The sequence below is a fragment of the Branchiostoma belcheri genome, unplaced genomic scaffold, assembly GCF_001625305.1.
Source record: "Branchiostoma belcheri isolate BF01 breed outbred unplaced genomic scaffold, Haploidv18h27 scaffold3, whole genome shotgun sequence".
NCBI classification, from domain to species: Eukaryota; Metazoa; Chordata; class Leptocardii; order Amphioxiformes; family Branchiostomatidae; genus Branchiostoma; species Branchiostoma belcheri.
In genome coordinates, this window is record NW_017803909.1 from 8,216,168 (window position 1) to 8,243,878 (window position 27,711).

A 27,711-nucleotide genomic window follows, 5' to 3' on the forward strand; every position below is an offset into this window, starting at 1 on the left:
GGCAGATTATATTTATTTCGCGTCTCATGAAAAAAATTCGATCATAACCCGGTGAATATGAATAACTTCCATTATTAAATATCATGGATCATTAGTGTCTTACCCATTATGTGAATGGAATGTGCAGTTTTCTGACCTTCAGGAGGGAAGGGACGAAAATGGCGACCAACCCGGCCTCGTACCTGTCTCACGCACAGCGGGTTTGTCGTCTGTACAAGCGCGCCTCCAGACATTTAGAGTCTTGGTGTGTTATGAGGTAGGTCCTTGGACTAGTCTGTTAGTAGAATTGCACCATTTTATGTCACTGTGCCCTAACATGGTAGGGCTTTTTGAGCTGAAAAAAAAGGTGTTAGTCCTCCTTGGTCTAAAAATTTACACATTGTTGTTACACCGAATATTTGCACCAAAAGACACATTCCACGATCCCGTTACCTACAGTTCAGTCGTCAGGATGCTTCTTTAGTTTAATCCAAAGATTAATTGACCATTTGTAGGTAAAGAGAACGACTTCTTGATGAGTTTGACTATGTTATAGAATTATATTATTGGTAAGTTATTGCAAGGTTAGAAAAGGGTTCTTACATGAAGTTCAACAGTGTAAAAAAGGAGGTAACATGTAACTGATAAGTATTATAAGACTATGTTTAATTTCTGTGGAAAGTAATATAAGACACTAAGACAGTATTAAATGTATATGGAAAGACTTTGTCTTTTACATCCTATTTCGAGAACGATGGATGAACAACATTTCTTTGACACTCTTTCTTTGGGATATGTCTGTAAGAAGAATAAGGAGAGTAAAAACAGAAAGACACTTCTGGTCCCGGGCCGGGGATCGAACCCACAGCCAAACCCGGGCACCAGTCTATATGCCGACGCTCTTACGATTCGGCTAATAGGTCTAGACCCCTCGGCCGGATCAGTTGGTAGTGCCAATAAACCCCCCACTGTTACACTACTCCCCCTTTTCTTTTCAAGATTCGTCATCCCTGGATCAGTTGGTAGCACCTATAAACCCCCACTGTTACATGTCTGACTCTGGCATTTCATATGAATACATTTGAAACCCACCTCTGCAAAAATTTCAAGATTCACATCACAGTATCACCTGCCATCTTTCCAGGGATAAGTTCCGTTATGAGGCGACACTGCTGCGAGCTCGGTTTGATGAACACAAGGATGAGGTGGACATGGTGAAGGCAGTCAAACTGCTGAAGGCAGGGGAGGAGGAGTTCTTACAGAGACAGCATCCACAGCCATACATCTGTAAGTACACATGCTGGACTAATGAAACTGAACCCACCATCAGTGATTGCATCCAAGGCAAGGCTTGACAATGACAGGCATGTACATTTGTATACGGAGAGTCACCCAATTAGATGCAACTGTAGGATAGTAAAGATGCAAAGAATAATAAGGGCTTGGAAAAAAATGTTGTTTCCTGACAGACCCTAGAAAAAACTGCCGACCCTAGCCTTTTTTTTTGTAGATCCCTGCAAGGGACATACATTTTTTGAGCTGATCGACCTTTTCTACTTCTAGCTCCATGATCTGACACCTGAGTGATGAAACATTGTAAAATGTTTTCCAACATTGGCATTGAAAATATAAGTGCAAGTTTCACACACAAAAAAAAGAATAAAAAGATAATTCCTACCTGCCGACCCTAATTTTTTCAGGACTGAAACAGGAAACACAATATTTTTATTCCTAGGCCTGACAAAACTGGACAAGGTGTCCTACCTGACTGAATGAATCTACTCTTGTCAGGAATTATATTTGTACCTGTCACACAAACTTCATGTTTATTTGCCCTCTGCAAACATGAGCTTTTCCTGATCTTTATCATTGTTCAATCTCCAGTCCCAGACTCACCAGGCGGTACCACATACGAGCGATACCAGGCGTACCAACATCCTGACTGGGTAAGCATTGCTGTATACACTTCTCTACATGCTAGTAGGTAACACTCTTCCTGCCAAGCATCTTTCTCTTCAAAAATCATAGGTAAACATATCTTCCTGTAGACAGAGACAAGTACGTAGAAAGAAATTGTCTTCATAATGATTTTCTTCATATGCAGTGTTGTTAAAGTTTACATGTTATACTTTTTTGTATGTTGTTCCTGAACCCTGTAAGCAATCCAAATTTGGTGTCAAAACTCTAACTCAGTAGGGTAAAAGTTAAGATATCTTATGATCATACCCGGTATTATCAAAAAGAAGTGAGGGCATTTCTGACATACATTCAAAGATGTGAATATTGTATCTATCCTTTTTGTCAAGACTTTTGGATAAATAACTTTTCCAGGAGCTGAACTAGATTGAAATATGCTTCCACTTGTTACAATGACAACTTCTGGTGTTATATTTTCTGCTTCAAACGACAAGTGGAAGAATAGCTCAACTGTTGTCCGAGATACAGTTGATTCTTTTTCACTGAGAAATTCTGTCTTTAACATTCCTCCAGCTTCTGGACCACTGGCACCCATCTGAGCGCGCTCGGTACCCGGAGTACTTCAAGAAACGTGAACAACGTCTAAAGCTGGTCAAGGAGGCCTGGGAGAAAGAACAGAGAGAGAAGCAAGACAAGAAATATACTGATGACTTGGCAAACATCAAGTGATTAGAAGATGTCTTTAGGTTGTTTGCAGGGCTGTCTTTCTAAGTCTTGAGATCATATCGCAGCTCTTTTACTGTGTAAACAGTGTCTTATAGAGTAAATATATCCAGTTTCTGAATATCTTGACAGCAGGCATTCTTTCTAATGGTATTGTTCTCACTGTACACTTGCTGTGCTTCAAAATAAATCTGGAATAGAGTGGACTGTGTCCTGTAAGTTTGCTCTTTACCTATGTGGATAGAATACAAGTTGAAAACCCAACACAAAATAAAGTAAGATGTACTTGACTGAATCAAGAACTGTTTTTGTCATGTTTATATATTTTACTTTACAAGCCTATGAGATTACCACACTATACTAATCATTAGAAGAGAGAAAATTTCATTATCGTTACCTAGTCAAACTGCAAAAAGATCTTATGAGCTATGATGCATGCAACAGCATCACTAGAAGCAGAAGCAAATCAACACTTAGGTGGCAAATGTGGCTATTAGATAAAAGAACACTTAAATCTGGGTTATGAAATTGATTACTTTTTCCTTTAGAAACACAAAAACTGACACAGACACCAAACGGAAACCGATTGGCAGGAAAACAAACCGTTAATGTTATAGCAAACCGTTATAACAAACCATAACTGGAACTTATGACCCTACCTGGCCGAAGACATCTACATCTACTACTATAGTTATAGGGAGAGGCCCATGCGAGTCTCTGGTAGACGCAGAAATAGGAGCAGCGCTTTAAAAAGTTGCTAGGTGGCGCTGCTGTACAGTGGTGCAAGGAGATCAGCAGGCGTTCCCAAGATGGCGACAGACAAGGCGGAAGTAGAGCGCAAAATCGCGCAACTTTGCAAGAAAATCGACTCCTTCGGACTCTCGGACGAGGACATCTATCGGGTCAGCTCGGTGAAGAAGTTGAGCGGACGCCGTACCACATGTGGGGGGATACTCTGCGCTACAGCCGCCGTGCTGGCCGTGATAGTCGCGGCGGTGGCCGTCGGGCTCGGCACGGGCCTGATCCACCCGATGGTGCGCAGGAAGCTGACGGAACACCTGTTCACCTTCCTGGACGGAGACATGGAGAAGGAATCCTGCATCTTTCCGTTCATAGAGGAGATCCAAGACCCCTTTCGACCGCCCGTCAACTGCCAGGTGTGTGCGGATATCGAGGAAGTGGACAGGGTTCGGAACCTGAAGCCAGCCGAATTCATTGCCAGGTGAGTTTTTTGTTGTTTGTTACTTTGAACTTGGAAGGCAACATTGTAGGGTATAAGCAAAAGTGACGTGGTACGGCCAAGGCAATGTTTGTACGGAACTACAACATCGTACTATAAACGATCTTACCATCATATTTGGAATATCGTGATTTAATCAAATGATAAATCCAATATTGTAGAATTCTGCTGCCAAACTGGTGACGTTGATATTCTCCCAACAAGGTAAAACACCAAATTGAATCATATCATATAAGATAGTGAGAGGACTACATCTGGTATAGACATAGATAAGACATCAGAGTCTTTTGCTCAGGTATGCCTACACTGCACGACCTGTGATAGTGGAGGATGGGACTCAGAACTGGACAGCCTCAGAGTTCTTCAGTTTTGACTACTTCAAGTCGGTCTACAAGCCAGACAGCCCGGCCTTACTGAACGAGGAGTCCAACTGCCAGTTCTTCCCGTACAAGACAAACTTCGAGAGCCTGGGAGACGTCTTCAACATGAGTAAGGAACGGGCCAATCTGGAGGACGGATCGGAACCTTGGTACATTGGATGGTGGGTCCAATTTAAATCTTCCAATTATTACCTTCGTCAAGAAGGTTAATATGTTTTCAGAGGCATTTGTGTGTGTGTGTGTGTCTGTCTGTCTGTCTGTAAACACAATAACTCGAGAAGGCTTAAATGGATTGTCTTCATACTTGGTAGGTGGGTAGGTCTGAATAAGACCTCGAAATGATTAGATTTTGGGCCCCCTGGCAGCTTGTTGTGGTACTGCAGCGGAACTTTCGGTTTTAATATCTCATGATCTGGGCGTGCTAGGGTCACAAAATTTGTGCTGGGGAAAAATTGACGCAGGTTTAGGCCCCCTAGGTAGCTGGCAAACTGTACTCTTCAGCAGACCAACTCCTCTGGCATGTTATCTGTGAATTTAGCCAATTTCTGCTCTTCCGAGCTCTTTCCAGCCACTTCCCAGAACCTGACAGAGGCTAAGCTCTAGTGTCTAAGTCTACTACCACCTTCCATCAAAACACTATAACAGTTACATGTATACCACAACCGACAACACAACCTGCCCTCAACACTGTTTGAAAGTAAGTTTTGTTGGTATTTGATTTCTTATTTTGCATGACCTAATCTCAGTGACCAATCAGCTCAATTCCTTTCTGTCACCAGGAGTAACTGCGATGCTGCAGCGGCCAATGATTTGCGGCGTCACTACGAGCGACCGTACTTCCTCCCCACCGAGGCAGAGTCCAGTAAGACTGACTGGATCTTCATGGGAAGTCCCGGATACGGAGCCCACCTGCATGTAAACTCTCTTTTTACCTTTGTCCTATTGTGCTGTTTACACCATACATGTACTATAATAGCCTATTGTGTTGGTTTTACTTAATATGTTGATTGTAAACTTCAGTACAATTCAGTTTTTACTGCAAGGCCGATTTGTTCCATGTTTTATCAATAAACCATTAACTATCAGCAGGTTTACACCTCGGGAAGAAGGATGTAAAAAGTTTTACTGTTTTTGACCTCGAAATTGAACACAGATTTACACATGACGCTGACCATGATGCATTCTTCATGTTTTACTCTGTCCTGCATGTTTTATTTTCTGCCTTTAACCTTTAGTACACTGAAGTTACTGTTTGGCAACCCGTACTGTATTAGAGGGTTAACAGCAAAAAGCAACTTACAGCATAGAAAACAGACCAAAGGCCAACCTTTAACTTTCTAAGTCAGTTGTCAGCATAGGTTAAGCATTCTCCCATGGCAGAGCTACATGTATCCCGCGGCAAATACATTAGCCTTAGGATTTACACTGTGGAAGCACCTCTGCCTCAGGAGAATGAGGTTAAGTTACATTTGACAAATCTTGATATGCGGAGATCTTTTGGGACCTTTCAAAGGAACTTAATGATGTGGCTCCAGTTTCAGTTTATTTATTTCACCAGCAACTACACTCCGATTGAATAAAACCTTTTTTCAGGCAATGATGGGCATACAAAGTATAAAATAACAGACTGTACAGTATTACAAAGACACAATCCACAAGGATGACTGTAGTGTGAAAGATGTCAGTTACAGTAGCTGAGGATCAATCCACAGACTGACAGAGAGAGAGAGAGAGAGAATCCACTCTCAGTATGTACAGTACAGTTGTACTATAAAAGTACCGGTAATAAATGACTGTGGTCAATTTGTGTGTCCAACAGATTGACGCAGTGGACAAACCATCCTGGCAGGCTCAGGTGAAAGGGACAAAGGTGTGGACGATTGAGCCGCCGCCGGAGTGTTACTTTGAGTGTCCCCACACGCTGAAGGTTACAGTACACCCAGGAGAAATAAGTGAGTATTTATATCATTATGATACAAACCTGTTGCACCACTTTCTACTTTGGTAGAGCTCTACCAGCAGTTGTTGTAATTGTGAGTGTGTGTGTGTAGATGTTCTTTCATATTCTTATGCAAGAAATTAATTTGATATACTAGTATTGGTGTTATATAGTGCTGTGTACCAGTTCTCTGGACCGATTCTGGACTTGCAAAAATTTTAGGTTCAAGTCTAAGAAAACCTAAAAGGAAGGAATCAGTTCCGGACTTATTACAAAAAGAAAACATGTCACATACCCCTTTTCGTTCTAAATCATCTAAAACCTTCCATACATTGCAAACTCTGTGCTGCAAAATGAAGAAGACATTGCCATCGGGTATCATCAAGTGTCAGCCTCCATGTTATGTGGCCACAGTTTTGCCCAAACAACATTGCAAGGTTATCAACATGCCCTGGGTTTAGGTCCAGACTTACGAGTCCGGAACTGAACCTAAACCCCCGGACTTGAATCCGGACCTGAACCTAATGGGGGTTTAGGTACACATTACTAGTTTTATATGATATATAAATATATTAATAATATACCTTGACCATTTTCCCCCCAGTTGTGCTGGACACCAACAAATGGTTTCACAAGACACTGATCATCGGAGACGAGATGAGCATCACCATCGGCTCCGAGTATGACTAGAAACGTGGACCTGATCAACATAAATATAGTACACTGTAGGGAGCTGATGGGTTTATAGGTTACTTAAACATGTAAAGAGGGTGTTTTTAGAGGATTTAAAATGAAATAAATTTTAATGCATGAGGAGATGGTAATTACAATGGTAGTGGAGAGCACGTCGGCAGAACGTACTGCACCTGGGCGAAACCCATAATGTACTATGCATATCACTTCAGCAGAACGTCTCATATAAGGTCGTATTTGTGCATATAAGGTTAACATCGTGACTGTAGTTTCCAAATGTTATATCAGAAAAGATATTGTCTGCAACAGGCAAAATGATGATGCAATGTTGACCAAAAATCCAGCAAAAACTGTGTAAAAATGGGGTTTCGCACAGGCGCAGTACGTTCTGCCGACAGGCTGCCATTGTCTATACAAGAAGCTTTTAATAAAAGGACTTGTGGGAAGTAGGTGTGAGCTGGGTACTATAAACTGCTGGTTTGCAGCTTTTACAATAGTTTTTAAATAGAGACTGAGCAATAAGGTATATTTCCAAATGATGTGCAGGGAGGTAGCTTTCCTCTGTGGAAGGGAGTTTTATTGAAGGCTGCACAAGCAATATCAGTGAACTACAGCTATATTTTTGTAAGAGGCAACATGTATTTTTGGATGGTGACAATGCTCCTTCTATGAACGTTTGTAAATTTACAGAAAATTTGTAAGTGTTGTCAAAAAAAAGTGTTGTCAGACTTGTATGGATCAACTCTGAAATATGATCTGATACATGTAGTAGAGCTTTTGGTATTGTGAAATGTGTATTTGGATGAGATTATAGAGACTTTACTTTTCATATTTGCATTATACATGTAGTACTCATCTGTAAGCCAATACCACTGTACTAAAAAAACCCAGATGTAATACCAATGTATGCTTACTGTCACTTGTAATCAGTTTGCTATGCTTCAAAGCTGTTTTGCAAATGTTTTTGGTAATTTGCTGTCATTCCAATCTGTGATGCTGATGAATACTGACTTTGTGCAATGGTGTGATATTTGAATAAACAGATCATAATACAATATATCGTTCCCTATTGTTACTTATATGAAAATTGAATGAATTTCTTATGTCAGGTGACACCCTTAGAAAATAGCTGTACAAACATATAAATACAAATAAACTATAAATAAACTATAGATACATACACATTTTATTAAAATAATTTCTGAAGTGATAATCGGACTTCAGAAGATCTTGTATAATATGGTACTGTTTTAGGTGTAGGTAGTCAGGAGGGACATAGATTTTCTACATTTTATACATTTATTCCTGGAGGATACTATTGAACAGTGTAATATTTGTCCGTCGTATCTCCTTCAAACATCTGCTTGGAGATGAAAGAGTTCTATCTATGATTATGGTTTCCATATATGGTAAAGGTGAGACTCGACAGGTGTACAATGCAGTAGCGACATCTAGCGATCTTTATACGAAATACATGGTTTAACTTTACATTCCTTGGTTGCAGCGAATAAATGATGACAAAAACGTGGCCAAATCATTTCAACGTCAACGTTCCACAGTAAGTGGTAAACTCGTGCTATCTCATCTACATACCAGGAAAACGTCTTTTGAACCTCCTTGCTCTGACTTACCCAATTGTTTGGACTGACAAACTGCAGTCTCTGCGCTTCTATTATGCCACGTTATCTGGTATGCAGGAATGCGCTAAGACTTCGAGAGGCAGCTGGAAAGAGTAGAAATTGCTCAGATAGACAGGGGAGTTGGTCCGCGCTAAAAGAACGGTTTAACGCTCACGAAATGAACTGTTCTCTTTAATACCGCGGATCAATTCCCCTGTCTATTTCAGTATTTGGGCAATTTCTACTCTTTCCAGCTGCTTCGCGAAGCCTGGCAGTGACTAGGAATGCACAGGGTCTCGCCATTCGTTGATAGCATTATTAGACTGACCAATCGTAGAGCAGACTGAAGATTGTCCAGACAGAGACGGACCAGGTGTGTCTGTCGGCAATTAGCCAACCAACCAATCAGAACACAGGATTAAATGTGCGAATTTGGCGGGAAACATGGTGGCGAGACACCACGATCGTCTGCCAGACTGGGCCGTCTGCCTTTTCAGGTATAAATCGGGACATTTTCGATGGATCCTTAGCATTCCTCGTGGATTTGACAACATCTCGAGATCGTCCAACGTCTCAGTAAAGCTTTGCCACTTTCGTCAGCTGTTTACGGCACTCTGATTACAATGTTTCCGTCCGCGATCGCCATGAAGCCTGCCCTGAAGTTCCAGTCCCGGCGTGGTAGTGACGGAGAGACATCGGACTCAGATCATTGCGAGGTACGTGATCGAATTAAACAATCGGCGCTTGTGACATTATGATCGGATTCCTAAATACACTATATAGATCATAGATCAACGATGTTTCGTTTTACAATGTTCTTCTACAACATCAGTACATGTAGTACTATCAGAAGTCAAACAGCAGATCAATTTATCGTGTGGTTGTTTGCCAATTCTGCGATTTACATGGATTAATTATAGGAACTTTTATAGCAAACCTATTGGTGGGTTCATAAAACACTTGTAATAATAATTTGAACTTTTCCACAGGACATCTATGATGTCAGTCCAATGCTTGGATGCACCGATGCCCTCACGAGTGAGGCCGCGGCGCCCAAGTGGAGTGTGCCCGACCAGATGGTCGTGGATAGCCCGGCGCCGCTGGCTCCTGCCGACCCGACTTACCTGGACGAGTGGTTCCTCATGATGAAGAGCAACGAAGTCAAGTTTCATCCTGTTCAGTCTCTCAACAACCAACCTCAGGTAATAGGACACTCTTTAATCTATGTATATGATTGTTAGTTTCCACTTTGATCGATTTTTCGTTTGTTTACAGTACTGCACGTTGTATGTTTATTATACATGTAGTTTTTAGTTTGCTTAGCAACAGACTAGATCGTGAAATTGGTTTGATATTTATATCGGTATTTCATTCAATTGGCAGGTTTTGGAGGCTACAATTTTATGAAATGTGTGGTAAAAATGAAACAAGAACTAATTTCGTTACTTTCTGCGTTCTTGCAGATCACACCTGAGATGCGAGGCCTTCTTGTCCGATGGTTGACGCAAGTGTGTCAGACCGTGCGACCACGCCTCCTACCGGAGACGCTGTTCCTTGCAGTCAACATCGTGGACCGTTTCCTGGCCGTGACACCGCTCGGACTGGACTGCCTACAGCTTCTTGGGGCCACTGCACTTTTCATCGCTGCCAAAATGGTAAATAGAGTATAACAAGTTGAAAAGTAGAGCTAGTATTCCTATATCAATAGTGATTCAAACATTTACATTGCCAATCAACAGTTGTTGTGCAGCACGTGTTGAAATATAAGTCACAGTATTGCATCTGTTGTCCCCTGGGTTACAGGAACAGAATGATTATGACTGCTGACTGCTGAAATTATTGTGCTTTTGTTTGTAGGCCCTGGTCTAAGGAAGGTATAATCAAACCTATGCCCCCTTGCAGATTCCATGCTAACTGCAACTTCACTTAGACCTTGTGAAATACCACTAGTTGTGTAGGTAGATGTTTGGGTTTGTTTGTAACGTTATCTGACTTTTCCCATGTACGTCCTTACAGGAGGAGGTCCATCCCCTGTGTGCCGAGGAGGTTGTTGCTATGTGTGATGAAGGCCAGTACACCCGTGGACAGCTCAGAATGGTCAGTATCATAATTAACCTTCAACACCAGTCTCCATTAGACTCCTTTGCAGGCTGAATAGATAGTTGAAATAAGGGTGTATACATCATTCTGTAAATTGGCGAGAGTTAGCCAGCCATAGAAGGATCAAATTGTGACTGAGTATCTATTCAGTCTGCAAAGGGGTCCAGTGGTTATTCTCTATTGGTTATAGAGTTAGGCAGCAGGGAGGTTAAACCATAGAGTTGTTCATAGTATGAAAGAGTTACGAGATAGGTGAGGGGGAAAACAGTAGTTAGTTAGAAGTAGGTAGTTAGAAGTACAAGGAAGAAATAAAACATATTATGTTTATCTCTCACCCAGAAAATTACCTCCCACCTGTACTATATGAATATTCATGTAAGTTTAAATTTCATCAGCTTTGTTTCCTGAGTTGCACCATTATTTCTGTTTTAAAACTGACCCTGCTTTCCTTGTTACACAGCTGGAGAGACGAGTCCTGAGTACGCTTGGTTTCCACCTGACCGTTCCCACCTCCATCCTGTTCCTGGAGCACCTGGCAGCGCACGGGCAGTACGACCAGCTGACCAGCTGTCTGGCCAGACACCTGCTGGTGACATCGTTGCAGGACTACGTCATCTGTCAACACGCTCCCTCCAGCCTCGCTCTCGCAGCGCTGAACTTGGCCTCAAGTCTCGTCAACAACATGAGGTAAGACAAAATGCATCTGTCCAGATTCACTGCCAGTCTCTCAGATCACTTTGTATTTTCATCTTTAGGCCACACCAATTTAATTTCTTGGTTAACGGATTCGCCTGCTTCATTCTTTTTCTGATTTGAAAAAAAAAAAAAAATCAGAATCAACTGCAAAATGCTCATATTTTGCCCTGAACAGTTGAAAACAGTCCTTTTCTTCCTAGTTGTTACAGTTATTCCATCTTTCAATGTAGTGGTATCATTAAAAGTTCATTGTTTAAATTTTGAACCAGCCTGGTGCGTTGACTTCATGGCTCCTATCGTACCATTTTGGGCCATAATAGGATGCCTAGGCCTGTATTTATTTATTTATTTATTTTTTGCCCGCCTGCTCCATTAGTTTTCAAGACTGTTGGGTGCATATGATCATTTCTCTCATTAAAAGATTTGACTGACACCTGTCATGCCCCCCTCCCCAGGATGAACACCTGCCCAGCTGTAGAGAGGTGCATTCTGGACCTGCAGGTGGTGTTGATGACGATGATGGACAGCCTCCCCCTCCCAGACCTCCTTGTGGCATGTTACCAGCAGTACTGCCAGTGAACTTTGACCTTCAGTCCATCCCACAAGGCTGCTCTCATCGAACTTACAACACCAGTTTTCTAAAGCGATACTGATGTAACAACAAGAACCACCTCAAATTCCACTTGTCTATGGCATCATCAGTCTAAATTTGATCTATGATCTGAATTGTGTGTGAAAAATGCATTTTAACATTGTTGTGTATGTTGTACTGTCATTTTGTAATATTATGTAAAATTGCATGACAACGTTGTTTGAAAATGTTAAGATGAAATTATATTCACAAAGTGCAATATTAATGTAATGTGACGTGATATTTTGAATGTTGAGAGCAGTTGGAAAATTGAAAATTATGCAATATTGTGAAACTGTTGTTCAAAAAATCTATATGCTATGCTGCTACAATGTATTTTAAAAGAATTATGAATATGTGACAACCAATGTCATGATATGTATTGTATTGTATTGTATGAAGCAAATTATTTTCTTATCTTGACAAATAAATTGTTGAGTACTTTTCTAATTTTCTGTTTCTTCCCTTTTGCAAAGACATGGTGACATAGTCTAGCTACATGGTCTAACTTAAAGACTAAGCCCAGGGCAGAAAAAGATTAGAAAAGTCAGAATTGAGAGTATTTCCATTTTTTTTATTCAGGGACATATCAAGCATGTAGACATATGGCATGTAGATGTTATATGAGATACAAACTATATTTCCCTTCCAATAATTTCTACACTATACTAGATTTCTGTGGGAATTGTCCACCAAAAAATCACAACATCACACTTAACTTTTTCACTGCAAAATCAAATTGCTTTTAGATAGTACCAGTATAAATATAGCTGACATTACCTATACATGTACCTATAATCATGTCTGTGACTGATGTGTACATCATGGTCTTTCAGCCACCCAGTAAAAACATATGTCACACATACAAAACAAACATCATCGGTTGTGAAAAGAGAGGGATTGTTCCAAGAAGTTGATTGTATACATTGATGTACACATTAACTTTGGTTAAAATCTTTCCCCCAAGTTGCTTTAAGAAGTTGGTTAAAATCTTCTAATTTGTTTAAAAAGTATGTGTATCTAAAATAGCTTTCACAGCAAATCTATAATCCTGCAATTTTTTTAATGACATACCAAGAACAAAACCATATCATAGTGGCTAGACAGACTATCCTATATGGCACCAAGTTGTTCCACATTTGTCTAAACATAACTGCCATTTGCTAGCATGAACTATAATCTCCAAGTATCATGCTGAATAATAACTTATATCAAACACAGATTTCTGTAGGTGACTAACCCACAGTTGACTTACAACAATCAAATGATTCCCAGGGACAATGGGCTATTTTCTATACACATTCAATTTTATCTCACTTGACAATAGAAACAAATAAAATCTCACACTTCTTGCGTGCTAAACACCCAGGATTCCATGCTGGGTACATGTTGTAAGATAGGGAACTCTGGGTAATGCAGGTGGGAAGCAAAATTCTATGCAAGGGCCACACACAAGTTGTAATGGCACCCATAATCCCAATATTAAGAATATGGCCTATGATGGCTAGAAAACACTTCTTATATGTTGTTTTGATGAAACAATGTTCATCATTTTGTATCACAAATGTAGATAAAGTATCCCAAGTAGACTCCCGGCAGATCTAACATATGAGTTGTGGATGAGTCTAGATAGCACCAGGTGTTTTCTCCACGGTCTGATCTCCGCCCCCTGAGCGGCTGCCACGCCACTGTCGCCAGCTGAAGAACGCCGCAATCCCGTACACGATTGTCGTGAAGAAGGCAAATGCCTGACAAGAAAAAAATCATTTAATTTGTTACCTTCTTTGGTGGATCGAAATAGGGCAAGACTAGATCATAGGGACAATGTTGGCGTAAAAAAAAGACACCGGTGGAAGAAAGAAAGCCCGATAAAAAAGTCTAAAAACTGGTCAAAAATAAGCCAAAACCCAAAACTCTGCTTAGAAAGAATAAGAATGAGATCATTAGAACTAGATTGAGATCATCAGAACTAGAACTGAAAGGTTTAGAAACAGTAGCATACCTTACCTCGTAAGACTACTGAACAAAAACAACAATCTGTCATGACTTGGTATATGTTTGACTACGACTGCAGTCTATTGTAACTACTTTTAATTAATGTTTTTAATAATTACTTTTAATACCTGTGCCAATTGTTTTTAATAACCTGTGTAATGCGGCAGATCAATTCAGGGTCCTACAGGGACCCTGTTACTCTGTACTGTACCGTCAGAAAGACAGAAAGAAATAGACAGGTGAGTACACAATAAAAAAATCTCACCCCTGCAGCCTTGTAGGCATCGCTGCTGCCAGCGAAGGCCACCTGTAAGATGGCAGCAATCAGGTACAACACTGTCACTCCTGTGTTGTATCCCAACTCCTGTGGAAAATACATAGATATTGAATTATAGCTTATATAGTATTGTAATGACACTGCATACAATTCTTATCCAAACCTTAGCAACATGTACACCCCAAATATAAACATTCCAAGGTAAGACAATTCAGACGAGTTCACAGCCAGACGATTCGCATTCACTTCCGGGTCATTTATTATTCACTGTCAACATGTTTTGTCGTGTTTCTAGACAGCAAAAATAAAGATTGTAAATATAAAAATTTGATAATGTGATGAAAATATTTTGTGTACTTTTTCAGCCCTTTTTGGGTAATATTCCAGCTGGTTCACAAATAAGACGTTATGTTATGTAATGTTAGAAAACAGTTTTAAAAACAGTCATAAGGTGTGGAAATCAAGGAGGTTAAAGTTATATCTTGGAGACTATAACCTCTTTGTGTAAATACAGCAGTCCTTAAAAGTTATCTTGGCAACAGACAGTGATTGTAGCAGCCTATATGGCGTGTACACGGTGGCCGCTATACGACCAGGAAGTGACCGCGAATTGTCTGACCGCGAAACCGTCTGGCGGCGAAACGTCTAGCTACCTTATTTGAGCCATACTGACCGTGTGTTGCCAGGGAACAAACTGGACCCTCTCATGAATGCCGCACATGAAGAGCAGGAGTCCGAGCAGCGTGATGAGCCAGCTGGCCACGGCCACGAACATGACGTACACCTGCACACCTGCGTACGCGTGCACCACAATGATGATCCACGTACACAGGCCCAGGACCTGACAACCAGAAAAAATTAAGTACAACATTATCTAAACTTGAGTTGCAAATAGTTGTCTACAAAACTGGTCCACGCACACAGTGCATACACTGGCCTAGGACCTCACTCTCATTCACTCACCCCTAGGACCTGTCAACCAGAAATATTGGGTAAAAATTACTAAAAAATATGTAAGTACAAAATTATCAATATCACTGGAGGCATGAACAGTTGTCTACAGAACTGGAGATTGGTCATCAATGATGATCCACACACAGGTCTAGGACCTGCCAGACCGGAAGAGAATATTACTGAAAACATCTAACGTTAACGTTAACCGTTTTGTGGGTAATATAACTTTGACGACTTTGATCGGTATTTTAAGAAAACATGACAAAACTACAGACTCTCTAGATCTCTGTAACTCAGACAAGAAAAATAGGGTGATAATGATACACTTAACTTTGTAACTTAGGGAAAGAAAATATTCCTACTCTAAATTCTAGTATAGTGACTCTTGTGCGTACACAAAGTAAACTCCATCGATAACAAATAACACGTTACACGCTCTGACTTTGCTCAACCAACATAAGTGTTGTGTAAATCAAGCAGAAGCAAACTCGCTTGCACGTCCTCTGTGGAATTCGTAGCAATTTTCCACAGAAAACCTGCACGATTCTAACATAACAACGTGCAAGTGTGAGCTAAGAAAGGAGTGGCTCCAAATTCTGACTCACCAGTTCAGCAACTTTACAAATTCCTTGGGGCGTTTTGAGGTACCCAAAGTTAAGAAACCGCCTAACAAGGCTCTGCTGAGGTTGCTGTTCTGCGTCTGCCATCCTGAAGATGTCTTAAGGAAAGGCTAAAGTTAAGAAATCCGCGAAGAAGTAGCTGTAAACTGTGGCATACAAACACACCCCTCCCAGTCAAGGCACCGTTATATTTTGTGACCTTTGAACTGTAAAAGTTTGAGTAGGATGTACCATTACTTTCAGAGGGGAGTACAGGGACAGCTACATTTTTGCCTGTATTCAATCTTTGCACTCATTTCTGAGGCCAAATCAAACAATCAATTCATTCAATATTGGTTATACAAAAAAATGAAAAGGATAAAACTCAACTAGTCACACGACGTCCATAATAAAATCTTTTATTGAAAATTTTGTGGCATTGTACATGGGTATTTACAGGACAGACAAATGAAAATATATTATAGTGTTAACTTCTCACAATGATTGCACGAATTGGACAGGAATTAGTTAATTAATCTAACATACTAGTTAAATAGCGAGTTAAACAATAAATTAATGTTTTGTCACAACATAACGACTCTGTCAGATCATATAAACGTGTCAATTTTGTGACAAGCCTAGCCTAATTGCTTTATAGAGAAGGTAGGCTTGTATCAATACTTGTACTAATTTCAAGCTACAATTCCACAATTGCAGTCTACTGAGTAGAAAAACAGGTGCCTCTGTACTTTTTCTTTTTTAAACTTACTCCTTTTCTTGAATTGTCACAACCATCAAAGGCCCAAGACATTTCCAATTCTGTATATCAAAATTGATATCGAACACATTTGCAATCTGAGGGAGGCCCCTTTTTCCTACATCTTCAATACATTGCATGGTAACCACATCAATGGTGAGAGTGTGTTATGGTATGTGTATACCCTGTCTGCAGTGAAGTTTATTATGTATCTAGCACATTGAAGGATGGTTCTATGTTAGTTTCCTTAAAACAGTAGACATTTGGGCCCAATATTACAGGCAGAAAAAGCCCACCAGGCACTTTCCTGTTATCTATTTACTGTACTTTTGCACAAATCTGACATATTAAAACCTTTACACCTTATTGTGAGCAATTCTATGGCTTTTTATATGCAAATAGTAATTCGTAAATACATGTATACAAAGTTAACATTGACAGCGGCAGTGATATCGGCCTAAAAGTACACCAGTGTAAGAAAATAGTTGCATCGCTACCTTGTGTGCTACAGTTCCACATGTGCAAAACACAGCTAGCTAACACGTACATGTACAACACTGTCACTTCCATTATATCCCATAGCCAGTTGAGTCATTTTCCTCTGATTTCATACATCTTGAGTCCAAACCAATCAAAGAACATTGTTTGATGACCACTGATGGGTGAAAATTAGAGACTACTCGAATCTTTTGTGCTTTGAAACTCAGTCCACTGCAATTTCAAAGTCACACCCGTTCCTCGTAACATATACAGACAATTGAACTATCCCTTACTTTCAACATTCTCTCTGCCACTGAGCCAGTACCAAGAAGCTACCTTCAGCAAGGAGAATGTTGGTGCTATACAGATAAGGATTTAGGGAAGACTAGGATGCACTTGGTCCATCAAACAAGTCTTCTGGTAATGTCACAACCTATATTTCACTTTCCACAGAATTCTATTCTACCATAACATGTTTTCCACAAGTCCATGACCAGCCACAGATACACACACCGCATATCAATTGAAGTGAACATGAAAGCTTATCTCCAAGCAGATCCCTTTCGGTGGCAAAAAGACAGAACCAAATTGGCCAGGCAGCATCCATTAGCCAGAGAAGGTCGCCGGCCACTGACGGTGGTGGGGGTAGTGACAAAAAAAACGGCCATTATATAAAAAGGTAACGATCATTCCCCCACAACCTCTGCTTGGAGAGTACATGAAATTCAAAGCTTCCAAAAGGGACAGGCATTGAAACATACTTTGCCATTTGGAGTAAGAAGCTGCATAGAGCACTGGATCTTGGCAACTGAAATGACAATAATGGTAACAACATTCATTGCAATAAAATGCTGCAATTAAAGCACAGATACATTTTGGAGAGCAATACTTGATAGACTGTGCAAATTATGAATGTGCCATTACATATTTCACAAGTTTCCTTTTTTGCACAACATGTTATTAGTCAGAGTTAGTCTATAAATATTATGGAACAAAAAGCTGTCATTGCTAAACCCTTTAAATACATGTAGGGGATATAGGGGATACCTGTGGTGTTTCTGCACATAGAAAAAGAATCCTGTCTACATATATCAAGGTGGGTTGACTTGACAATCATCATACAGATTCATATTACACAGGTTCATATACCCTCTGATCTAAATAGTGTCTTTGACTTTGCAAATATGTTGTATTCCCGGACGCTTCTTACCTATGACCGAAATCACACTTTCTTTCCAACACAAAATAATGTACACTGACCAAAAACTGGCTATCACGCCTAAAGAAGGCTATGGGACTGGTTAACAGTTTGGACCATATATGTAATTTTGTCTTAGAAAGAAACCTACAAGGCTGATAATATTAACTACAATAACAGACTTATTTGCTAACTACAATATAGATAATTCATATTATGTGGGTAATATTTCATTTCTTTTTAAATCTGACGTTCACCATAACACAACAGTATCAAGACAGCCCCAGTTACATGTTACACACTACCGGTATCTATACTTTCTGGTGGTACCTGCAATACCAACTTACGCTTGGGCTTTTTTTCTGACACAAACATATTGATCTAAAATCAACTTATTCCAAACAACACTGCATAATTTGATTTCGACCCACTTTTGAATATTAGATTGCCACGGGAAGGAATTAACTATGGCTTATAACAACTATGGTATCATAAAATCCTTTTCTGGAAAATTCAGATCATACATGTATGTACATCTGATCAAAATTGCTTGAATGGTTATGCTGCAAGGTGATTTTGTAACAGTGTGAATATTCCATGAATACAAATTGTATTATGATGTTGACAGAGGCAAATAGAGTAGGTGCAAGGAATCTTAAATGCTGAAAACTGTCATCACAGAAACAGTCTGTCATCAAGCCACAAGAGTGGTCGAGAATCCAAATGACGGGCAATTTTCTCTCGGTGAAAAAGACATGACATGGCGAGCTCTAGGGATGCAGGTGTTACCAATGGGAAAGGGCTATTCCAGGTGTTATTAAGGCCATGTTGATTTGATTATACGGATGACATCCTCTGGGAACCACAAAACTGATGTGAGCGTGCAAATAAAAAAAAAGTTCGGCAAAAAAAAAGTTACCTTCATTACATGTATGAAATCTAGGTGGTCATAAAGGTTGAACAAATGACCAAACACACAGAGTATGGTATGGCGAATAATGATAGACTTTTCATTTTCATTTCTTCACATTTTCTTCTTTTCCTGAATGATTTCGGCATTCTATGACATTAGTATCGTTTTCCTTTCTTTTTTTTGTTGCAACATATGACATATATTCGATCATTTTGTTTGATTTACAGTATGGTTGAAGACTTTTTTTTGGAAACGGACAAAAATTCACGTGCGTGCAAATGTCATCCATATAATCAAATCAACATGGCCTAATTGCTAAAACATACCTGTACATTCAAACCTAAAACTTCCAAGGCAAAAATGTTTTTTTTTTCTGTCATTTTCAAGTGATCGAACACTTGAAAACCTCCCTACAGAACCACTTTTCTGCAGCCCTCTAGCCAAGCTAATTTCACCTCCCAACAGATCTTTCTGTGAAACAAAAAGATGCCAAAAACATCACTTGAAAATCCATCAGTTGTGAAAGGGTAGAATATCGAAGGTTGAAGGGTCATGAAGCGCCTTTTCATGCAGTCCCCATTCATACTTCAAAAATGACAAGTTGTCAGTGGCTATCTGTTGGAATGGAGGTTGCACACAGCTTCATGAATTTTAGGTTCAGTAGGCTCACCACTGGATCTGCTACAATTGAAAACAATCAGCGTTCTGGGAACATGAGCAAAGCTAGCAGACTGTGGTTCACCATATCTAAATTGTATGTATACTAGCAAAACCTGAACACGTTCATTGTTTTCAGTAGACCTATTGAAAGATAGTATTTTAATACCTGTAAGATATTTACTGGCTTTTTTGGAGACTCTGTGCTCTCTGTTAGGAAACTATTTGGGGATGAAAGCTTATGTTGTTGGTGAGCATGGACAGACATACAGTAATATCTATACCTGACAACCATGATACAGACATTAAATCTAAACCTTATCCCATTCCAATCCACCAATTCCTACACGTACCAGTATATGGAAAAATAAGTTGACTGCCATTCTTACCTACGTAACTCCAGATAGTACTGGATTCGATTCACATGTTTAAAGTTGTCAGACTTCACAGGTCAACAGGACAAAGGTAGTTCAGCATAAAATGTCAAAAGGTTTTGAATATTTGTCAGCTTTTCTAACTGTTTCAACCTATTATGAAGAGTTTGACACTGGCCAGTTTTAAATCAGGAAAGAGACTGAAAATTTGGAGAAACAAATGTGTCTTGGATTTCAGAGTACCGGTATTGTTGTATGTGCCTGTCAACTTTCACATCTCTTCCAAAGCAGATTTTGGGAGGCAAAATTGTTCCCCATTTTTGTTCCGAACAGTTTGTAGCAGAAGCGGGGAGCATGAAAGGCTTCACAATTTTGCCTCCCAACGTCTGCTTGGAGATAACCTTCACATGTCAATTGAAAAAAACATGTCTCCCTCTATGAAATGATTTCTTCGTTTCTGTTATAAGTATTCAACGTGTGAAGCCATTTCTTCAACCTCACACTTTTTTTTAAATATCTGAGTGTCTTCAGAAATTCAAATTGGCCAGTGATACACATCTAGTTGTGTCGGCCCTTTATAGATGGTGTATGTATGTATAATATTATATAAACATGTACACATAAGGGACAGCACAGGTGGTGAGTTACAAGTCTTCGTTCTCCTCATTTTCCTCCGCCGGCACGTAGTTCCCCCTCCTGTTCACGGGAAGACGCGGCCTCGCCTCGTCCTGCCACTCTCGGAATGCAAAGTACCCTCCGGCTACGAATGCCAGCAGGGACAAGAAACCAAAGCCCTGTGGAGGAAGAGAGGAGAAGTCCTTGGTGATGCAAGTTCTGACAGACAATCTATCAACCTGACTTAACTCTCAGACCCAGAACTGTAAGATTTACAAAGAGCTCGATCTACTATATGACAAAGCTGTTGAACAATATGTAATTTTTAGGCACATAATTTGTAACATACCAGATGTTATTATGGCCGAACAGTTTTATTGGATCATCGATATTGTAAATCATGTGTTAGTCTGCATTTATGGCACATGTTTCTTCAAACTTTTAAATTGTGAGAGGTCGACAATTCAGCCATTTAGGCTGCCATTGACTTTTTAATCTGTGTATGTTTTATGTGAAATAAACCAGTCATCATCATCATCATCATCATTAAAATTGAGCTGTTTTGTTTTTCTTTCAGAGACAACAGCCGACGTGTAAGACATTTCTTGATTTTGTGGAGACTTAGTAATGTTTACCCCTTGCAATTATAGCACAGTATTTAATTTTGAACAGGGACAAGAAACAAAACTGTTGAGGGAGAGAAAGAAGTGTCTGATGATGTGAGTTCAGACATTCAATCTACATTTAAGTTAGAAAACTGTGATTTCTGTCCATACTGCAACAAAAAGTCAAGTTCAGTTAATCATAATCTTTATTCTCTCACATCTTGAGACAAATCTCTAGTAATGTTTCCCACCATACCAAGACAAATCTGTTTTTAAAGTAACCCTGACCTCTCTAGTATCATTACAAGATGTGTGAAGCTTTTAGTTGTACATGAGCAAATCCACGCTTTTAGCAAATGACACGGAGAGATGAAAATGATGGTGGTTAAGCACAGGAAAGGCTTAGCTGTAGATATGAGGCTGGCATCCGGCAGACACAGACTGCAAAGTGCAGCTATAGCCATTCATTAGCAAAGGAAGTTCAGGAACACAAAAGATAGGATGGGATGGAGGAAAAATTGTACTCATTTTCCAACAGTCTTCCTCAATGGGAATGGAAGGGTAATAAGGCCACATCAAATAATTTTTATGGATGACATCAGTAGTGCGCGCATTAATTTCCGCCTGATTTTGGGGAAAAAAACAAGAAATTTTGTTGCCTTCTGACAGTGGTCACCATGCCGAAAATGGGCAAAGATGGCTGTTGCCATGCTGGAAGGTGGATGGCAGATAACTACGAAGAGCGGAGACAAGAAAAGGCTCTGATTCAATGTTTTATTTCTTACTTTGATGTAGGTATGTGATGTTGGCTGTGTATATGTGATGTTCCCACTGAATCATTTGTACAATGATTGAGTCAAAATTTTAAAATGTAGGAACCTTGTTTTTTTGGCCCACCTTGTTTTTTTTCCCCGCTCACATTAGATTTGTAATCTGCGGAGGATGTCATCCATAAGATTTGCTATGGCCTGAGAAGTGAGTAAACTGCTATTTTTTACCTCCGGGGAAGGGGATATCCTTCTGCAGGAAAGTATTGTTTTGATCTGTGTATGTATGTTTGCAGCTACAACTCACGGAGGGTTTGACGGATTTGTTTGATTTTTGGTAAACTCAAAAGTACACTCTACTAGAGATTTGAATTCCTGCATACAATTCATGCTGCATACTGGTCAGCTTCTATTGATTGCTGCAATACATAAATATTCTGCTGACAGGTCTCCCATCACGTGACCTGTATTCCTGGACAGGTCAGTCTGCTAGATGTTTATCTACATGGTAGAAATTTTATTGCCCTGAATAATTTTGCTGTTGCAGTGCACATGTATGTCATTTCTATGTTATATGTACATGATTGTGTAGCATAGCTTAAGGGAGTAAATGATAATTCCATCCACAACCATTGGTCCCAATAATATTTCATACCATTTGAAACCTTGATATAATTATTATTTAGGACATCTCTAATTTTTACACAATACATGCAAAATCAAGGACTTACAGGTGTGGAAGAGAGCAACTATCAGTAAAAAATCCCAATCAAAACATACTCTCTACTATGACCTGGCTAAATGAGTTAACTTTAAGTTTGATAACTCAGGTAAGAAACTTATGCCATACTTAATCTATTTCTAAAGTCTCTTCTATCCTCTTCTAGACAAATTTGCAGAGTTTTTGGCACTTGAAATGCAGCGATATTATTCAGATGGTGCGACACATCACAGATGTTTGATGGTTGTGATTCTCAGAAACTGACTTATCAGATATGTTTGAGGCGATACTCACCACTGCACCACCACCCGCCCCGTCATTAACATTAGCTGCCAGAACACTGGAGGCAATCAGATACGCCAGAACGCACACTATACATGTGATCAGCTCCTGAAACAAGATGGTAGCACTGATTATTGCCAGTTCTTTACTTTATTTTTCTTTTCAACACAAATAGCTAGCACGCACACTAGTACTGTACATGACTAGTTCCTAAAGCAAGATGATAAGGCCACACCAATTTAATTTGTTGGTTCTCGGATTTTTTCAGAAAAAAAATGAAGCGACAGGGCGAAAAAAATGAAATAAAAACAGGTCTAGGCATCGTATTATGTCCCCAAATACTTTGATAGGAGCCATGAAGTCAACACAAAAGGCTGGGTTAAAATTTAAACAATGAGTTTTGAACTTTTAATCAAAACACTGCATTGATAGAGGGAAAAACTGTAACATCTAGGAAGAAAAGGACTTTCATTAACTGTTGGGGGCAAAATATGAGCATTTTTAGTTGATTGAGAACCAGAATCTTTTTTTCTTTTTCTTTTGCAAATCAGAAAAAAAATGAAGAGGCGAATGTGACAACCAACAAATAAAATTGGTGTGGCCTAACACTGATCATATTGCACATCGTAGTAGTACTGTAAATACATTTTACTTTCACAGCTGTTTTTATTTTGCAGTATGCAGAAAAAAGGAGGTTATCCAGTGTTTGAAGTGTGGTACAATAGAAGTACAAAACACATTCACGGTGTCAAAATTCGGTTAAAGAGACCACAGCAAAAACTGTGAGAATAAAACCACAGCAAAAGTAAAATTTATATTCACAGTATACAAAAAATGTATGTGACATGTATCAGGAAGGATCAAAGGAGAAGGAATGGTATCAAAATTTCTGTGTCAACTTTTTCACAGATGTGCCGAATCATACATTCTACCAGTTCCTCGGGGAAGATACATGTAGCAACTCTGTGTATTACAACCTGCAGCAGAAAAAGATCAAAAGTATAAATCCCGATAAGCAAAACCTTCCAGCTCACTACTTCAAACAATTTAATGCTTTTGATGTTGTATGATAAAAGAGTGAACAGGTCTCTGTTTTGCCATCAGCCAAACATGAAATTGTTCCAGTATATTGGATCAAAGCTTATTTGACTTGATCACGTAATTCCTAAATAAATAATTCAAAAGCCTTTTCATTGTTAGTAAGTTCTGAAATCTCCTTAACTGCTCCTCTTCAGATCTTAAACAAAATGAAAGTAAAATTTATACACATGTATGTCCTAGAGGCATTACAGAAGGAACATTCCCAACAATCTTCTCGTGCGTGTAATTCCTACTCGGCATCAACGTTCAGCCCTTGGCTTTTTTACTCATCTGGTGTGTCACAGTGAAATGGAAGATTACATGATAGGAGCAGGTTCCTTATGTGCTCTGTACAGTTATACAACTCCTCAGATACAATAGTTAATGGGGTGAGTAGAACATCTCTGACATACAGTGTATGAGATAAGATTACGGCACCATCACATTACGTAAAGCATTATGTTACTTTTGAGACCTCTACTCTCTTGCATACATATACACAGCATGTCATATGTGTAACACAGGGCTTAAAAGTCATTTTTGGGAATAGGTGCACTGGTGCACCCAGCCTAAAAATATAAAATATAAGATGAAATAAGCAGAATATCAGCAATCCAAATTTTGTTTCATTTTTGAAGAAAAGTACTGTGACAATGATTTTTGAATATATTTCTGACACTGATAGATGTTGAAAATATGCTTATACTACTGTACATTAATTTTGACATCTTTACATATGTAAACCTGCGAAAAAAAACTGGGTGCACAGCTCCAAATTTGGGTGCACTAAGGTGCACATGCACCCAGTATTTCGAGCCCTGGTAACAGGAGCTGGAATTGCCATGTTATGTCAGAGTGCCTATCTCATTTTCTACACAAAGACAAGAACACAAGAGTCCAGCCAATACTTACCGTGAGGGGCCAGTGGACTATGGTGACTTTTTGGTACGCTGTCGTGACCATGCAGAGGAAAATGACAAGAACCACCAGGAAGGAGGTGATGGTGACAAACTCGAAGAACGAGAAGGCTCCCCGGCCGCACCCGAAACTGCAACTCGCTGCCTCCGCAACTATGAACGCTACAAGGGCTAGTATCTGTGAACAAAGAACAAGATGTTCATGTACATGTATAAGAAGGTTTTCATATGCACATGTAATCGAATCGAAAGCAATTGGCAAAAAAAAGTTAATATGATATGAATACAACATTCCAATCAGGAAATGCAGTGTCTCATAGTTTGGTAGATTATGTCTGTCATTTGTTTGTCATTTTGTACAATTATCACAAATGTGATATACATGTACAAGATACAATGAACTAAGAGGGCCTGCATAGGGGGGGGGGGTCCCGACAACGCTCTGCGCAGAATTCGGAAACCTCTCGATTACGGTTTACGATAAATTTCAAGATGCTACAACGCATTATGTAGAATTCAAATGGCGAATACGCTTTACGCAAAATGCGCCATTTACGCTCTACGTTAAATTAGAGAGGTCCACCTATGCTCTACGGACAATTAAAATGGCCCATTATGCTCTACGGAAGAGGGCATGCAGGCCCCCAACTAACAAAAAGAGAGAGAGTAGCCTTCTGCGCAGACTTTCTGGCAGTATGGCAGCTTGCTTTCAGGGGGGAGCCATATCAGCGGATGGATACAGCTCTTTAAAAAAATCACCGCACTCCAGCCATGCTTGTAGAAATGAAAGCTACCTGCTAGAAAGTCTACACAGGAGGTTAGAGAGAACATCTCTTGCAAATTTTCCCTTGGCCTGAAGGTGTTACAGCCTGCGTTAAACTTATCAGCACAGGGTGGATAATGGATAAGATATCATTCCAGCCTCACAGGCAAATGGAAATGTCTGTGAGGACAATGGGCATCATGCCAGACTAGACAGATAGCATGGTCATGAAAATGTTCAACTTGGTAGATTTCAGGTTTTAAGGCCACACCAATTTGATTTGTTGGTTCTCTGATTCGCCTTTTCATTTTTTTCTGATTTGCAAAAAAAAAAGATTCTGGTTCTGAATCAACTATAAAATGCTCATATTTTGCTCCCAACAGTTGAGGAAAGTCCTTTTTTCCTAGTTGTTGCAGTTTTTCCATCTATCAATGCAGTGGTTTTATTAAAAGTACAAAATTCATTGTTTAAATATTAACACAGCCTTTTGTGTTGACTTCATGGCTCCTATCGTAGCATTTGAGGCTATAATAGAATGCCAAGACCCTGTTTTCAGTTTTTATTTTTTTCACCCGGTCGCTTCATATTTCTTCTGAAAAAATCTGAGAACCAACAAATTAAATTGGTGTGGTCTAAGGACAAGAGTTGAAGACCTGAAGAGAGAAAAAAAGAAAGGGGTAAGAATCTGAGTTTTTTTTGGCTATGACCTTCTTCAAGAAGACTGACCCATTTCTTCTGGCAAGGCCATTGGCACAGCCAGAACTTGGTAATTTCCTGTTTATTGGGTCAAACATTCAAATTTCACAGAGACAATTCCATCTCCCAGCCAGATGGAACAGCCAGAGGGCAGCATGCCAGACTAGACATATTCCACATTAGCCCATTATAGAAATGGGGGCAGTCTAATCTGCTTCATTTCTGGACACATATTGATCTGTGCCTGGCAGAAAAGTCTTCCATCTATATTCAGAGGTGACTTTCTGGCCACGCATAGGACACACGGACACATCGCGGCACTGGGAATCATGTTCCTAACACTGTAGAATGACTTCATTTGGCAGGGATATAATGTAGCAACGCGTGGTTATACTCACTTTAAGTGTGACAACACCATTAGTGACTTTCTTTAAACTTTAACAGTGTACAAAATACTTTTTTGAACCAGGTTGCCCAGTGGGCAACCTATGGCAAAAATTAGGTTGCCCTTTAGAATTTTAGGTTGCCCCAACTATAAGTTACTACTTTCCTCAAATTAAGTAATGTTACATAATACATAAGCCTTTGACAATATTTCTAACAGCCTTTAGTTAACTGATACTATAGTAATAGCCATTAATACCTAAAATTAAAAAGCATCTGCCGAATACAGTGGTGCAAGCCAAGTGGGCATGATTTGAGGGGGGGGGGCATTCTTAAAATTCAGGTGGCACATGGGCTACCTAGGTTCAAAAATAGGTTGCCCCAAGTAAAATTTGGTTGGCCGGGGCAACTGGGCAACCAGGCATTTTGCACGCTGCTTTAAAGAGTTTCAGTTATTTGTGTACATACAAAAATCAAGGTAGCAGTTTGAGGTGTGGTATACTCTGGTCTGTTTATAGTTAGCAGGCTATAAATTTGATAAAAACCAACTGTACACATACATTGTATACCAGCCAAAAGTTTACAGAAGGTTATCAAGAAGTACATGTACACACACTCATTACCCTTGTGAGACTCCTTTCAAAAGATTAGAGACTGTTAGCTGGGCAATCCTCCAAAAGGGAGATAGCTGACATACCGGCATATTTCATTTGAATGTTTCAGTGTATATTACACCAGGCTTTTTGTCAGATATTTGTGA

General features: G+C 39.7%; 5 protein-coding genes across 5 annotated transcripts; 3 read left to right on the forward strand and 2 right to left on the reverse strand.

Annotated features, from left to right (window-relative positions):
• Positions 1 to 132: 132 nt before the first annotated feature.
• Positions 133 to 2,915, forward strand: LOC109473443 (NADH dehydrogenase [ubiquinone] 1 beta subcomplex subunit 9-like). The gene is made up of 4 exons (XM_019773302.1): positions 133 to 256; positions 1,124 to 1,266; positions 1,864 to 1,925; positions 2,470 to 2,915. The coding sequence occupies exons 1-4, from the start codon at positions 159 to 161 to the stop codon at positions 2,623 to 2,625; spliced, it is 459 nt and encodes a 152-aa protein (XP_019628861.1). The 5' UTR covers positions 133 to 158; the 3' UTR covers positions 2,626 to 2,915.
• A 487-nt stretch (positions 2,916 to 3,402) lies between these two features.
• Positions 3,403 to 7,108, forward strand: LOC109474018. The gene is made up of 5 exons (XM_019774223.1): positions 3,403 to 3,841; positions 4,155 to 4,400; positions 5,019 to 5,154; positions 6,059 to 6,191; positions 6,783 to 7,108. The coding sequence occupies exons 1-5, from the start codon at positions 3,429 to 3,431 to the stop codon at positions 6,866 to 6,868; spliced, it is 1,014 nt and encodes a 337-aa protein (XP_019629782.1). The 5' UTR covers positions 3,403 to 3,428; the 3' UTR covers positions 6,869 to 7,108.
• A 1,827-nt stretch (positions 7,109 to 8,935) lies between these two features.
• Positions 8,936 to 11,951, forward strand: LOC109473481 (cyclin-O-like). The gene is made up of 6 exons (XM_019773342.1): positions 8,936 to 9,206; positions 9,480 to 9,692; positions 9,954 to 10,145; positions 10,507 to 10,587; positions 11,051 to 11,277; positions 11,742 to 11,951. The coding sequence occupies exons 1-6, from the start codon at positions 9,114 to 9,116 to the stop codon at positions 11,863 to 11,865; spliced, it is 930 nt and encodes a 309-aa protein (XP_019628901.1). The 5' UTR covers positions 8,936 to 9,113; the 3' UTR covers positions 11,866 to 11,951.
• A 661-nt stretch (positions 11,952 to 12,612) lies between these two features.
• Positions 12,613 to 15,930, reverse strand: LOC109473459 (plasmolipin-like). The gene is made up of 4 exons (XM_019773322.1): positions 15,749 to 15,930; positions 14,863 to 15,030; positions 14,178 to 14,276; positions 12,613 to 13,665 (listed from the first exon to the last, which is right to left on the reverse strand). The coding sequence occupies exons 1-4, from the start codon at positions 15,848 to 15,850 to the stop codon at positions 13,543 to 13,545; spliced, it is 492 nt and encodes a 163-aa protein (XP_019628881.1). The 5' UTR covers positions 15,851 to 15,930; the 3' UTR covers positions 12,613 to 13,542.
• Positions 15,931 to 20,765: 4,835 nt separating this feature from the next.
• LOC109473433 (CKLF-like MARVEL transmembrane domain-containing protein 4) lies at positions 20,766 to 25,881 on the reverse strand. The gene is made up of 4 exons (XM_019773292.1): positions 25,873 to 25,881; positions 25,104 to 25,286; positions 23,124 to 23,219; positions 20,766 to 20,915 (listed from the first exon to the last, which is right to left on the reverse strand). Exons 1-4 carry the CDS (start codon positions 25,879 to 25,881, stop codon positions 20,766 to 20,768), a joined length of 438 nt encoding a protein of 145 aa, XP_019628851.1.
• Between the last annotated feature and the right edge of the window lie 1,830 nt (positions 25,882 to 27,711).